Source organism: Peromyscus californicus, unplaced genomic scaffold (assembly GCF_007827085.1).
Source record: "Peromyscus californicus insignis strain IS unplaced genomic scaffold, ASM782708v3 Scaffold_16__1_contigs__length_79575227, whole genome shotgun sequence".
NCBI lineage: Eukaryota > Metazoa > Chordata > Mammalia > Rodentia > Cricetidae > Peromyscus > Peromyscus californicus.
Window position 1 is genome coordinate 74,836,134 of NW_026294458.1, and position 12,534 is coordinate 74,848,667.

General features: G+C 50.6%; 1 protein-coding gene across 4 annotated transcripts in view; it reads left to right on the forward strand.

The window, feature by feature from the left end:
* Nucleotides 1-12,534, forward strand: part of Dop1b (DOP1 leucine zipper like protein B) — a 114,931-nt gene that overhangs the window by 2,833 nt on the left and 99,564 nt on the right. For all 4 annotated transcript variants that reach the window (XR_008218928.1, XM_052741229.1, XM_052741232.1 and 1 more), the window contains one exon: nucleotides 642-806. Coding sequence is in view for 3 of the 4 variants with exons in the window: in XM_052741229.1 (XP_052597189.1) it covers nucleotides 669-806 (138 nt within the window). In the remaining variant the exon portion in view is untranslated. The remainder of the gene's footprint in view (nucleotides 1-641; nucleotides 807-12,534) is intronic.

Below are 12,534 nucleotides of genomic sequence, written 5' to 3' on the forward strand. Positions count from 1 at the left end.
TGTCTCCATCTGTCATGAGCCCCGGGATCTTATGTGTCTTAGGTGGGTCTTGAACTCACTATGTCTCTGAGGATAACCTCAAACTCCTAATGCTCTTGCCTCACTGCCTAGTGCTGTGATTATAGGCATGCTCGCCATGTCTAGCCCAGATTCAGGTTGCCAGGCTCCTGTAATAAGTACTTTTCCCTCCTGAGCCATCAAGCCGGCTCTCTTACTTGGTTTTTGTGGAGAATATTTCCAGTACCCTAGTCTAGTTGTAGAGGATTGAACTGCTAAGTGGACCCTTCAGGTTGAAAGCACTCCCTTAGGTTTGTAATAGGAGGGGCCTTTTGCGTTCAGAATGACCAGCCAGCAGTAAGATGTAATTTTGCTAGTTTCTCTCCTGGAATTAATTTTGTCCGTTAGACAGGTCCTAGCATCCTTCTTCTTTCTGCCTAGTGCACTTGTGTCCCTCAGAATCCAGGAGGGTGGGAACTCTTTATCTTTATTTACGTACTGCCTGGCCTAGGAGCCTTGCTAAATATTTGAATTGGATTGCCTAGTGAGTTTGTGGACACAGGTCTCTCGTTCGTAACTCGGAGTTGGGAAGGATTTCTGCCTGGGGGCGGCTCCCTCATGTCGTTTTCTGATTTCGCCTTTAGATCCCTCCTTCAGTGTGAGAATGTACGATGGACCCAGAGGAGCAGGAGCTGCTAAGCGATTACAGATACAGAAGTTATTCCTCAGTGATCGAAAAGGCTTTAAGAAACTTTGAGTCCTCCAGTGAATGGGCGGATCTTATATCTTCACTGGGCAAACTCAACAAGGTACCGGGACATTTCCTGTTTGGAAGGTGTGGAGGTGGGGGCGGAGTTGTCTTTTTATTATGGTAAGGAGTTTGTGAAGGTTAGAACATCTAGAAAAACAGAAAAGAGAGAACAGCCAGAGATTCTGTACCTCAGACTTAGCATGCTTAGCACAGGTCACCGCATAGAACTCTTCCAGCATCTGCTGAGCACAGAATTGATTGTGTTGGGTTTTTATAGCATTGATACAGTGGAATGGCCTTTTCTTTTTTTCTTTTCTTTGGTTTTTTGAGACAGGGTTTCTCTGTGTAGCCCTGGCTGTCCTGGAAACTCACTCTGTAGACCAGGCTGGCCTCAAACTCAGAGATCTACCTGCTCCTGCCTCCCAAGTGCTGGGATTAAAGGTGTGCGCCACCACACTACACCTGTGGGTAGCCTTTTCTCAATAAGTCTATGTACTGACAATTTAAAATCGTCAGCCTAGTTATTGAAAGATTATTCCGTGTCTGCTGAGGGTTTTTCTGTTTCTTTTGTGCTCTACTTTTTAGGCCCTTTTGTTACTAACTGGTAACTTCTAGAAGAATAGAAAGTAAACTAATAGTGTGAGTTTGTATGTGAGTGTGTGTGCATGTGAGTATATGAGTGTGTGAGAGTGAGTGCATGTGTGTATATGTGTTTGGGTGTGGAGACTGGGTGTGGAGAAAGGGTTATGGTCTGGGAAGACCCAAGCGGATCAAATGGGGCTCCGGCGGTCTCTGTGTGACTCTCCTGTCCTGCCCAAAGGGAGGACACCACAGGGATCTTAGGCACGCTGTGGCCATTGTGGTGCACAGTAGAGAACTCTCAGGCTGTCTGGCCAGGACTCGGGTTGGAGCGTGAGGGTCAGGTGGAAGTCGGAGGATTCCCCCTCCATCTCTATTCTGCAGGTCAGGGAGCCCCAGAAAACCCCACTGAGGAGAGAGAGTGCCTCCTTTTATTTTCCAGGAACAGGGGTAGGGGTGTGGTGAAGAGTGAGGCAGCTGTGTGTCCCCCTCCCCATGTACCCACCTTAACACCCTCACTCCGGCCAGAAAGCAGCTCCCAAAGTGCTTGCCTGGCTGGCCTAAGGCCCTGGGCTCAATTCCCAGCATAGGGTGGGGGTGGGGCGAGCGGCTCAGCCTGGCAGATGGCTGTCGGGCTTGGGGAGAGATAGGAGGTTGCAGCCCATTGGCCAGGAAAGGCCTGGTTTCCTGCAAGGCACATCTACTTGGAAATGTCACAGACAGGTAAGTGCTCAATAGGATAGACAAATTATACTCCCGAGGTTTTTTGAGGCGATACTGGAGCCTGAGGTTCCTTGGTTGGACAGCCCCAGCCCAGGAATACTCGGGACTCGGGGCGGGTGGGGAGGTAAACACTTAGGGACTCTCAGAGACTGGTTAAAGGGGCGGGGGGGGGAGGGGGGGGAGGCACAGCAGGAGACCCAGGCACATTGGAGTCCTGCCAGATGCTTTACTACTCAGTCCCTGACTTACCAGGTGTCTAACGAAGTACTGGGCTCCCAGCACGGGGATGTGGAGAAGACCGGAAGCTGAAGGCTCCTGCCGCAAGTACAGGATGAGTTCAAAGCCAGCCTGAGCTATTGTGGCTGTGTCAAAAACAAAGGAAAGACAGAAAGAACACTGAGCTCTGTGTGTGTGTGTGTGTGCGCGTGTGCACGTGTGTGTGTGTGTGTGCGTGCGTGCGTGCGTGCGTGCAGAGATGTCATGGTAACAGGAGCTTAAGGAGCTGGTCACATGGCATCTGCACTTCATTAGCAGAGAGATGAACACTGGCGCTCAGTTCACTTTCTCCTTCAGTCCAGGACCTCAGGAGTGGAACCACCTACATTTAGGGAGGGTGGGTCTTCCCACCTTAGTTATCTTACTGTAGAAACTCATACAGTTAACAGTATTAACCGTCACGTCTAGTAGAGCTAATGCTCGTATAGCAGTCCGAAAGAAATGTGTTTCTTTCGCAGACTCTCCTGCAGGAGAGGGCTGACATTCTCGGATGCATTTCAGGTGAGAGAACAGAATCCTGGAGAGCTAATCTATTACTGTGGGTGCAGCTAAGGCACCCTGGGGCTCTGCCTTCCCGCTGTAGTCCTGGTGTCCAGGGCTGTCATGGGTGCTGGATGGACAGTGTCTTGGACGCTTTGAAGGGCTTGATTCCTAAGTACAACCTGCACCGAGCGTTACTTTTGTTGCTTGTCCTGTTGTGGGAGCAGATTCTGAGACGGGCCATGGAGGTGTGGAGGGCTCCTCCGTAAACACACCTGGCCCAGGCTGCAGCCCTGAGTGGAATGGAGCTGGAGTGGCAGGTCTCGTCACCCTGCTGGACTTGTCTCGTCTACACGGTCCCCAGCAAATGGTAGAAACTGAATCATTCCTCCCTTCTGGGAAGGGCCAAGTGCAGCTCCTAACACTTTATTTTCCTAAGGATTGTCCCCTGATAGGACCCCTGTTTGTGGTATTGCACTGGATAAAGGTTTGATTTAAAAGGTTACTTCTTCTACAGATTTTTACCCAAGGTATCCCACCCTGTCGTTTGGGCAGTATTGCTTAACACCACCACCACCATCACCACCACCACCACCACCACCACCACCTCCACCACCACCTCCACCACCACCTCCACCACCACCACCACCCCACCCCCGCCAATTAGCCTCTCTGCCTACCCTCCACCTCCACCCCCACGACGGTGCATCGGTGTATGTGGTGATGGGGGTTGAACTGTGTGTGGCAGCTGAGCTGCAGCCCTGGCCCTTTGTTCTCTGCTGCTGTAATTAGGCCATGGATCAGAGTGTCCAGCCTGGAGGATTTGCAAGACTTCAGTGGGACAAGGGTGCCTCAGCTCTGCCTTCCGTAGCTGACGTTCACTGAGGACTTTCTGTGTGTTAAGGACTCGCTGTGCCGTGTTGTGTCGTACCTGTAACACACCCTAGGCCTGGTGGTGCTGGCCTGCCGTTCTAGCTCTTGGGAGGCTGAGAAAGGAGTGTGGCAAATACAAGGCCTGGCTGGGCTACAGAGTGAGTTCAAGGCCAGCCTGGGCAAGGCGAGACACTGTCTCAAAGTAAAAGGAGGGTTTCAGGTACAGCTCTGTGGTGGATCTCTTGCCTGGCGTGTGAGGTATAGGTTCAATCCTCAGTATTGGAGCATAGAATAAAATAAAAAGCTACTTGTAAAATAAGTTGACACCCAGCTCTGACCACGCCCCTGCACAGGCTCAGCCCACAAGCCTGACCCCCAGAGCCATGCTATTGTTAGTCTTTTCCTATGTCTTCTTGCCGAAGTCTATGCAGTTTATAGATGGAGGATGGGTTGTGCCTTCTCGTGGCCAAGGAGCCCACTCCGTTGCCCAGGTGAGGCCAGTGCGAGTTCTTTGCCAGTAGCTATTACCTAACTCGTTCAGATCAAGTAGCTGTTAATGGCTGTTGTGTGTTGAACTGTACTTATCAAAATCCTCACTCTGGGTCCTCAGAATGTAACTGTATCTGCAAATAAATAAGCTCTTTACAGAGCTGATCAAGCTGAAGTGAAGTTATTAGTGATGGCTGGAACCCACTGTGTTAGGTATCCTTATGATAAAGGGGCATGTTTTCTTGAGACAAGGTCTCATAATGTATCCCTAGCCTAAAACTTGCTATATAAACCAGGCTACCCTCGAACTCATAGAGGTCCACCTGCCTCTACCTCCCAAGAGTGGAAGTAAAGGTGAGCACCATCACAGAAAGGGGACATTTGAGCCAGGCCTGGTGGCTCAGGCTTGTAATCCCAGCTACTCAGGAGGCTGAGGCAGGAGGACAGCAGGTCTGAAGGCCACCTGGACTATAGAGAGAGTCTGATGCCAGGCTGGGCAAGTTTGTGAGACTCTGACCTAATAAATTAGAGAGAGGGCCAGAGAGCTGTGGTTTAACGGTAGGACACTTGCCCACCATGCGTTAGGCCCCAGGCTCAGCCCCCGGTTCTGCGGAAAAAGGAGGGGACTTGGACACAGACAGGCATGTATGGATAAGTGACACCATGTGTGACAAGAACAGGACCGTGCCGTCTAGGGAACACCACGGACCAGCAGACTATCAGAGCAGCTGGGATGTGGGGGCCGATTATCGTCAGCTCTCATGAGGAGCCAGTGTGCTGACCCCTGAAGTGTGAGTGGACAGTGGCTTCAGCTACTCTCTGTTACAGAACATAGTTTAAGTCACTTTGTGAGCCAGCCGTATCTGTTAGAGCAGGTTCGTTAGAGGATGCCAGATGCCACAGTAGACTGAACATCTGGGTGCCGGGCTGTGTCAGTAACACAGAACCGCTGTTCACGTGGAATATGAGGCTTTATTGGTGGGACAGCAACCAGCGTGACGTTGAGTCTTGAGCGCTAGGAGGGAAAATTAAATGTGGGACGTGGCGGGGAAGGGGGACGGTGACTGTTTTTAGACAGAGGTGGCTTTCTGCTGACATGACATTGGAGCAGAGGCCTGAGTGAGCGGGCAGGGGGCTGTCTGTGATTGAAGGCCTGAGTCCAAGGCACAGTGAAGTATGGCTGCTTTAGAGACAGAGAGAGTGACAGAGAAAAGGGGAGTCCTAGGATTAAGTCCTTCAGGTGTGGGGAGCAACAGGGTTGTTTTTTTATTTTTGGTTTTTCGAGGCAGGGTTTCTCTGTGTAGCTTTGCGCCTTTCCTGGATCTCGCTCTGTAGAACAGGCTGGCCTCGAACTCACAGAGATCCGCCTGCCTCTGCCTCCCGAGTGCTGGGATTAAAGGCGTGCGCCACCAACGCCCGGCGCAACAGGGTTTTTATAGCAAGGGAAAGGAGGAGTTGGGCAGGAAGAGAGCTGCTGGGCAGGGACTGGGTAGCAAAACTAATAACTGTGGTGGCATCTGACAGAGACCATCAGATGTCCTGGGGAATCCCAGTCTAAAGAAAATTCCTTTGGTAGTTAACACTTTAACCAACTAGGTGGGAGCATTTCTACTGTAGTCTGGAGACAGGGTCTTGCTGTGTAGCCCAGGCTAGCCTTGATCTTACGATCCTCCTTGCTCAGGCCCCTGGGTACTGGGACTGAAGGTGTGTACCACTGTGCCTGACTCTAGGTGTGGATTCTCTTTAGCAGAATTAGGGAGAAGCGGGAAGCGGTGGTGGTGGTGGTGGTGGTAAAGGGGCAGCCCTGTCACAGCCTGGATGTCCCCTGGGCGTCACTATGTCCTGATTGTCCTCTCTTTAAGTGTTGTAGGCAGCGGAAGCAGAGTTCTCCTGCTGAGACCTCTGCTCGGGTGAAGCCAGGACTCTTGGCTTTAGGGCAGAAGAGAATTTCAGGATGAATCTGTGTGTAGCTGGGCAGGGCTTAAGAAAAGGTTTTGAAGAGATTTCAGCCGGGCGTTAGAGAGAACAAGAGGCTGAAGAAAACGAGTTTGTACCCCTGAATGAGTTGGTGAGCTTCTCGAGAGAAGGCTATGTTCAGGTGTCGTGGTGATGGCTGCATGTGTTCCACAGGTTCCTAAGGAGTTCTTTTTATTTTCCTTCTTAGGAAATGGGATCTGAGGGTGGTTCCTGAGGTGTGTTGGACAGGATTGAGGTCTGATAGACAAAAATCCAAGATCACAGGAATTCAAGGGATCCTTACGATAGTAAGACACAGGAGTTAAGACATGTTTGGGCCATAGCAAGCTCTCTAATTTTGTTTGTGAGATTCTCAGGAAGTTTGGGGTCTTACTCTTGAAAAGGAGTAAGGTTTAATCCAAGGTTGTGTACACTCTGGCATTAAGTATGGTTCAGTGCCATTTTAACATTTCTGTAGGAAATACTCCATGGAAGAAGAATAGTGTTCCTAGTTAGGCAACCTCCACAGCGAACTTAGTCATTTGTGTCAAAAATCTCCATTCATCTGAGGTGGGGGCTCCTCTTCCTTCCCATGCCCCCTTTTTTATTTTCCCTGTCTTCTGTCCGGTCTCATAAACCAGTGACACTCCCTGGAAAAGGCACACCCCACTGCCTCACTCTATCCTAATTACCTTTGAAAGGGTCTCTCCACATGCAGGTCCGCTGAAAGGTATTGGGTATTAGGACTTCAGATAGCAATTAGTAGATCTGACAGTGAAATCCAGACGTCTGTCCACATCACAGTTCAAAAGCTCCTTTCTCGCAGATGCTCAGATGGGCTTTCTCACCAATGGAGGCTACGGTGCTCTTTGTTCAAACCTTTTCACTGCCCAGGAGCCTTGTGGAGGGAGACCTTTGCCTGTGTAGTGCTAGAGTGACAGTGACCCTGGGGACGTCCTGGGCAGGCTCCGCTGCTCTCTCCAGGCAGCCTTCCTGATGACTTGAGCTCTGGCTGCCGTGATTCACACTACACCCACTCCTTCCAGGAGGGACAACACTGTGGGGTGTCCTACAGATGTGTGTGAGGATCTCTTCCCGACGCTGAGGAGCTAGGCCAGCCCTCCTCACTCCCGCTGCCTGGGCCCTGAGAAGGGGGGTGATGAGACGCCCCTCCCAGCCATAGGATGCCGAGCTGTCTCTTGTCCGTTGCTGGCATGTGGCCCCTCTGTGTGGGGCTAGGTCGGTTTAGGTACTTGCTGGCAACTGTTGGATGTTCTCCACTGATAGTGATCAGCTCAAACCCCTGGTTCCAGCATGTGGCAGCAGCTGCTGAATTCTGGTGTGTTGTGCCCAGTTCAGGGGTTCAGATGACACCATGGCCCTCATCCCAGATTGCTGGGCCCTTGCCGAGACTCCAAGGGCATTGCTGACTCAGCTGCCCAGTGTGAGCTTCTCAAACATGACAAGGTTGAGGCGCTTTTTTGAGAAGAGCTTTCTGTCTGCAGAGGAGTCCCTTATGCTTTGCAATAATTTGTGACCAGGAAAGCTGACTTATTTTGTGTTTGAGTGAAAGAATTTGTTTGTGGTTCATCCTCTCCAGTCTGCTGGAGGGATGGAAGTCAGCCAGGTTCACACAGACAAGTAACTCTTCAGTAACCAATAACCAAACAACAGCAGTGCGCCATCCAGCAAAATGGATGGAGTTCAGGTCCAGGAAAGAGATGGTGACCCATTACATTGCTCTGTCTAGAAAGTGAAGCTTGAACTCTCCCCACATGGACAGCAGTATGTTGAAGACTCAACCCCCACGTGACTCTGGAGAAAGTGTCATTAGTAGGCAATTTAAGTTAAATGAGGTCATAGAATGGGCCCTTATCGGATAGGACTATGCCCTTGAAAGAGGGGAAAAAGACACCTCCCTCCTTGTCTGCTCTCTCCAAGCACTCCATGCAAAGACACAGCCAGAAGGTAGTCATCTGCAAGCCAGGAAGAGATCGGAGTCAGCCGCCCCTTGCTCATGGCCTCTGGTACTGTGAGAAGTAAACTCATGTTGTTTGAAAGACACAGTGTGTAGTATTTTGTAAAAGTAGCCTAATCAGACTGAAACAGAAGGGCGAAGTTAAACTTGGCTGCCTTTCAGTCCAGGCAATGGTTCGGACGTGAACACCAACCTTCAAGCTGGTGTTTGAGTCCATTATAGGCTTTCCTCTCTGTCCTTTTTAGTAGGCCCCATACCTCCAGCCAAGCTGTATGGACGCACAGTAGCCTGAACACAGTTCTGCAAACCCAGGCACTCACAAAGACTCTACCACTGAGCCACAACACCAGCCCTGCACATATCCAGTGGGATTTGATGGGGTTTGACATGCATACAGCCCCGTGAGACCGTCACCACCATCAAGAGCATGTGTCTGTCACCTCCAGAAGTTCCCTCCTGGTGTTTCTTATCCACATCACCAGACAACTGTCTCCTTCCTCTCTGCCACTGTAAAGGAGTTCGAATTTTAAAAAGTTTTATGTAAGCAGAGCCAGGTGTGGTGGTAAAGGCTTGTAATCCCAGCAGCTGGGTGCTAGATGCAGGAGACAGCCTCCAGCTACATAGTGAGCATAAGGTTAGCCTGGGCTACCTACGACAGTCCTAAAAGTAAGCCACTCTACACTTTGTATAAAAGGGGCACATCCCCTATTTTTCTTGCTCTGACCTCTGGCAGTTAGCAAAGCTATCCTGAAGGTTAACGAAGCTGTAGATATTGATAACTCATTTCCTTGTACTGCTAGAGAAGGTCCACAGATATACAGTTTGTAGATCCATTTCCTGTTGAAGACAGTTGACTTTCTTCCAGTGGGTATGTATTTATTTTTTTTTTAATGATTTATTTGTGTGCCTACGTGAGAAGCCCCAGGAACTGCAGTCACAGAGAGTTGTGAGCTACCATGTGGATCCTGGGAATTGAACCTGGGTCCTCTGGAAAAGCAGTCAGTGTTCTTAACCACTGAATCATCTCTCCAGCTCCTGTTTTAATTTGTTAAAGCTTTATTTATTTATTATTTATTTACTTATTTGTGTGTGTGCAGGTGCATGTACCTATGCTTGAGTGGAGGTCAGAAGCAAGCTAGGATCTCATGGAGTCACAGGCTCGTTAATGAGGGTGCTGAGCTCCAGACCCTGGTCCTCAGGATTGTGCAGCAAGTGCTCTTAACTGCTGAACCACCTCTCTGGCTGCATGTTTAATGTCTGTAGGGGCCACAAGAGGTTTGCCAAGGGGATGCACCATTCTACATCCTGCTCATGTGTGAGAGCTACAGCCCTTCCCTGTCCTCAACACTTGGTGTGAGCAGACTTGAGCCACTATTCAGAGGGAATGGAGTAAAAGTTCATTGTGACTTTTGCATTTTTTCACATGATAAACAATTAGAATGTTAACATGGGCCACTATAAATTTATTTTAATCCTGTGGACATAAAACACAAAGGCAGTTGTAAGGGCCTTTATTCTTGTATATGGTAACAAATAATGGGAAGTAACTATGTCAGTTAGGGAGTTCCTTGAAGTAAATCATGATGTGACAGTACAATGGCTTACGTGGCCTTCAGATGAGGTAGACCAGTAGTCTAAAGGAGAATGTTCCCGGGATAAAGTGAAGGGAGGGAAATGGATAGTTTCTACATAGCTCTCTCCGTCCTGCTTATGTGCTCGTACGTGCGTGCGTGTAAGTGCGGGTGGCTACAGAGAGGTGTCAGACCCCTTGGAGCTCAAGTTACCAGCAGTTATGAGCTGCCCAACAGGGATGCTGGGAACAGAACTCAGGTCCTCTGGAAGACCAGAACAAGTTCTTAGCCACTGATCATCTCTTCAGCCCTAATACTTTTGGACTTTTGGTAAGTTTTAATGACACATGTTCCTTCCACTCACATCTTCCAGGCACACTGAAAAATGTCCCCTGCCTGAGCAGATGGCCCAACAAGCCTTTACTGTGGGAGAATGGGCAGGTGATCTCATTAGGCAGTGATCCTAACGGAAGGGCCTCTGGTGCCTCTCACTGCCTCACCCCTGCCCAGCCTCTGGTGCCTCTCACGGCCTCACCCCTGCCCAGCCTCTGGTGCCTCTCACGGCCTCACCCCTGCCCGGCCTCTGGTGCCTCTCACGGCCTCACCCCTGCCCGGCCTCTGGTGCCTCTCACGGCCTCACCCCTGCCCGGCCTCTGGTGCCTCTCACGGCCTCACCCCTGCCCGGCCTCTGGTGCCTCTCACTGCCTCACCCCTGCCCGGCCTCTGGTGCCTCTCACTGCCTCACCCCTGCCCGGCCTCTGTTGCTTGTGTCATTAAGAATCAGTGTGTTCCTTAGTCACTGTGTGTGTCATCTCACTAGCTGATCAACATGTGAAGTGTCGGGCTGGAGCGATGGCTCAGCAGCTAAGAGTGTGTGCAGTTCTTGTTCAGTTCCCAGCACTCACACCAGGCAGCTCACAACTGCCGTAACTCCAACCCAGAGGAGCCAGTGTCTCTGGGCCTCGAAATCACCTGCACTCACATCTACATACCCACACATGGACACATATACGTTATTTTTTTTAATAAAATAAGCCATTAAAATGTGTGTATATGAATGATACACAAAGTGTTACTTTTTACGCGAGTGAAAGATCCTTGCTTCTGGTGACTCTCCAGCCAGATGTCTCAGTGCCTTGGTATGCTGGCAGATAGTCTAATGGGGCTGCCGCCTTGGAAGGCAGGAGCACTGAGCATGCTCAGAGGGAGCAACTGGGTTCAGTTCAGACTCCTTACTTCTGAATGTGGGGCAGGCATGTGGCTGCCCACCCGATAGCCAGTCCCTTCTCCTTCTTGTTAAAAAGACCCCTGTTCTGTGGAGAGATCACGTGGGAGTGGGCTCTGAGGTAGCTGGAGGCGTAATGCTCTGGTTCTCAGATTGAATCCTGCTGATTCCGTTTTCCATGACGCAGTTTACTTTAGACGTGGCCTTGTGATTTGTGGGACCCCTGAGACGTGGGCGGAAGGCTGCAGGCCAGCTTCTGAAAGGGATTTCCTCTGCTCCGAAGACATAAAAGGAACAGACACTGTTTGCTTGTTTTCATTCCATTGAGAGTGAGCTATTTTTGTTGTGCTTCTCTTTATATTTGTAACAGAGATGGAAGCCTGCCCCTCTGTGTGCGAGTGTCTCGGCCACGGTTCAGGGGCATCTGGGGTGGAGGTGGGTGCTGTTCTGTGCACTGTAGGATGTTTGTTAGCGTCCTGGCCTCTTGTCCACGACGTACTAGTACAGCCCAGTCATCCCTCCTCTGCCCCCAAACAGAAACGTCATAAATGTCTCCAGGTATTTCTGAATGCCCTCCCCCAAGTGGGGGGGACCTTGCTCTGGATTTTTGGTTTTATAAGTTACATTATGTTTTCTTTATTTAAAATCGTGTGGCTGGATACTCTGTCTCCATACAGCCAAATGTGTCCCAACCAAGCCCATCTTTTAACCTCATCGGAGCTGGCGCCTGGTTCCCCTGTGGGCCACGCAGACACACTTGACAATTGACAGCGAAAGTGTTTGTATGTCCTTACAAGGTGCAGGATGGGGCTGAGGGTAGAGCTCGGTTTGCCTGGTGTACACCAGGTGAGCCCCACTGTGCTGCCCAAAGGGGAACAGTGAAGGAGTGGTGTAGCTGGGGTGCGGCTCCAGGGAGAAGTTAAGGGGTCCTAACGGGCAGGCGGGGGAGGGTGGCTCTGGCTGTAAGGGCTTGCTGTCTGAGGACCTGAGCTGAGATCCCTAGAACCCATGTGAAACGGTGCATGCCTGTAACCCTGGGCTGAGGAGGTGGGGACACAAATGGCCCTGAGCCTGCTGCTCAGCCCGTCCAGCTGAATCTGTGAGCTCCAAATTCAGTGAGAGACCTTGTAGATAGGGTGGAAGGTGACCGAGGAAACCCCTGACATTAGCCTGAGGTTACACACACACACACAGAAGGAGTCTTACACACACACACACACACACACACACACACACACACACACACACACACGTGTGAGCCACACACACAGGGAAGGAATACGTTTCTAATACACACAGGTATACATGTGTGGAGTGTGTGCATATGTAGAGGGCACCTGTGTGTGCATATGCATGTGCAGAAATGTGTATATGCATGTGTAGGTTGTATGTCTCTGTGTGTATGCATGTCTGCACACTTCATGTTAAAGTACTGGAGAAGTGGGGTGGATGCCCCGGGTGTCTCAGCTCCTTTCAGTGTTTACATGGCCAGCCAGTGAGTAGGTGGGTGGCAGCACATTTTCAGTGTGAGAAAACAGCCTTGGGGCACTCAGGTAGCCTGTGACAGCCTGGCAGCCAATGAGAGGAGGATCCCTGACCTAACCCAACCCAGCAGGTTAGGTACAGACCCTTGGCC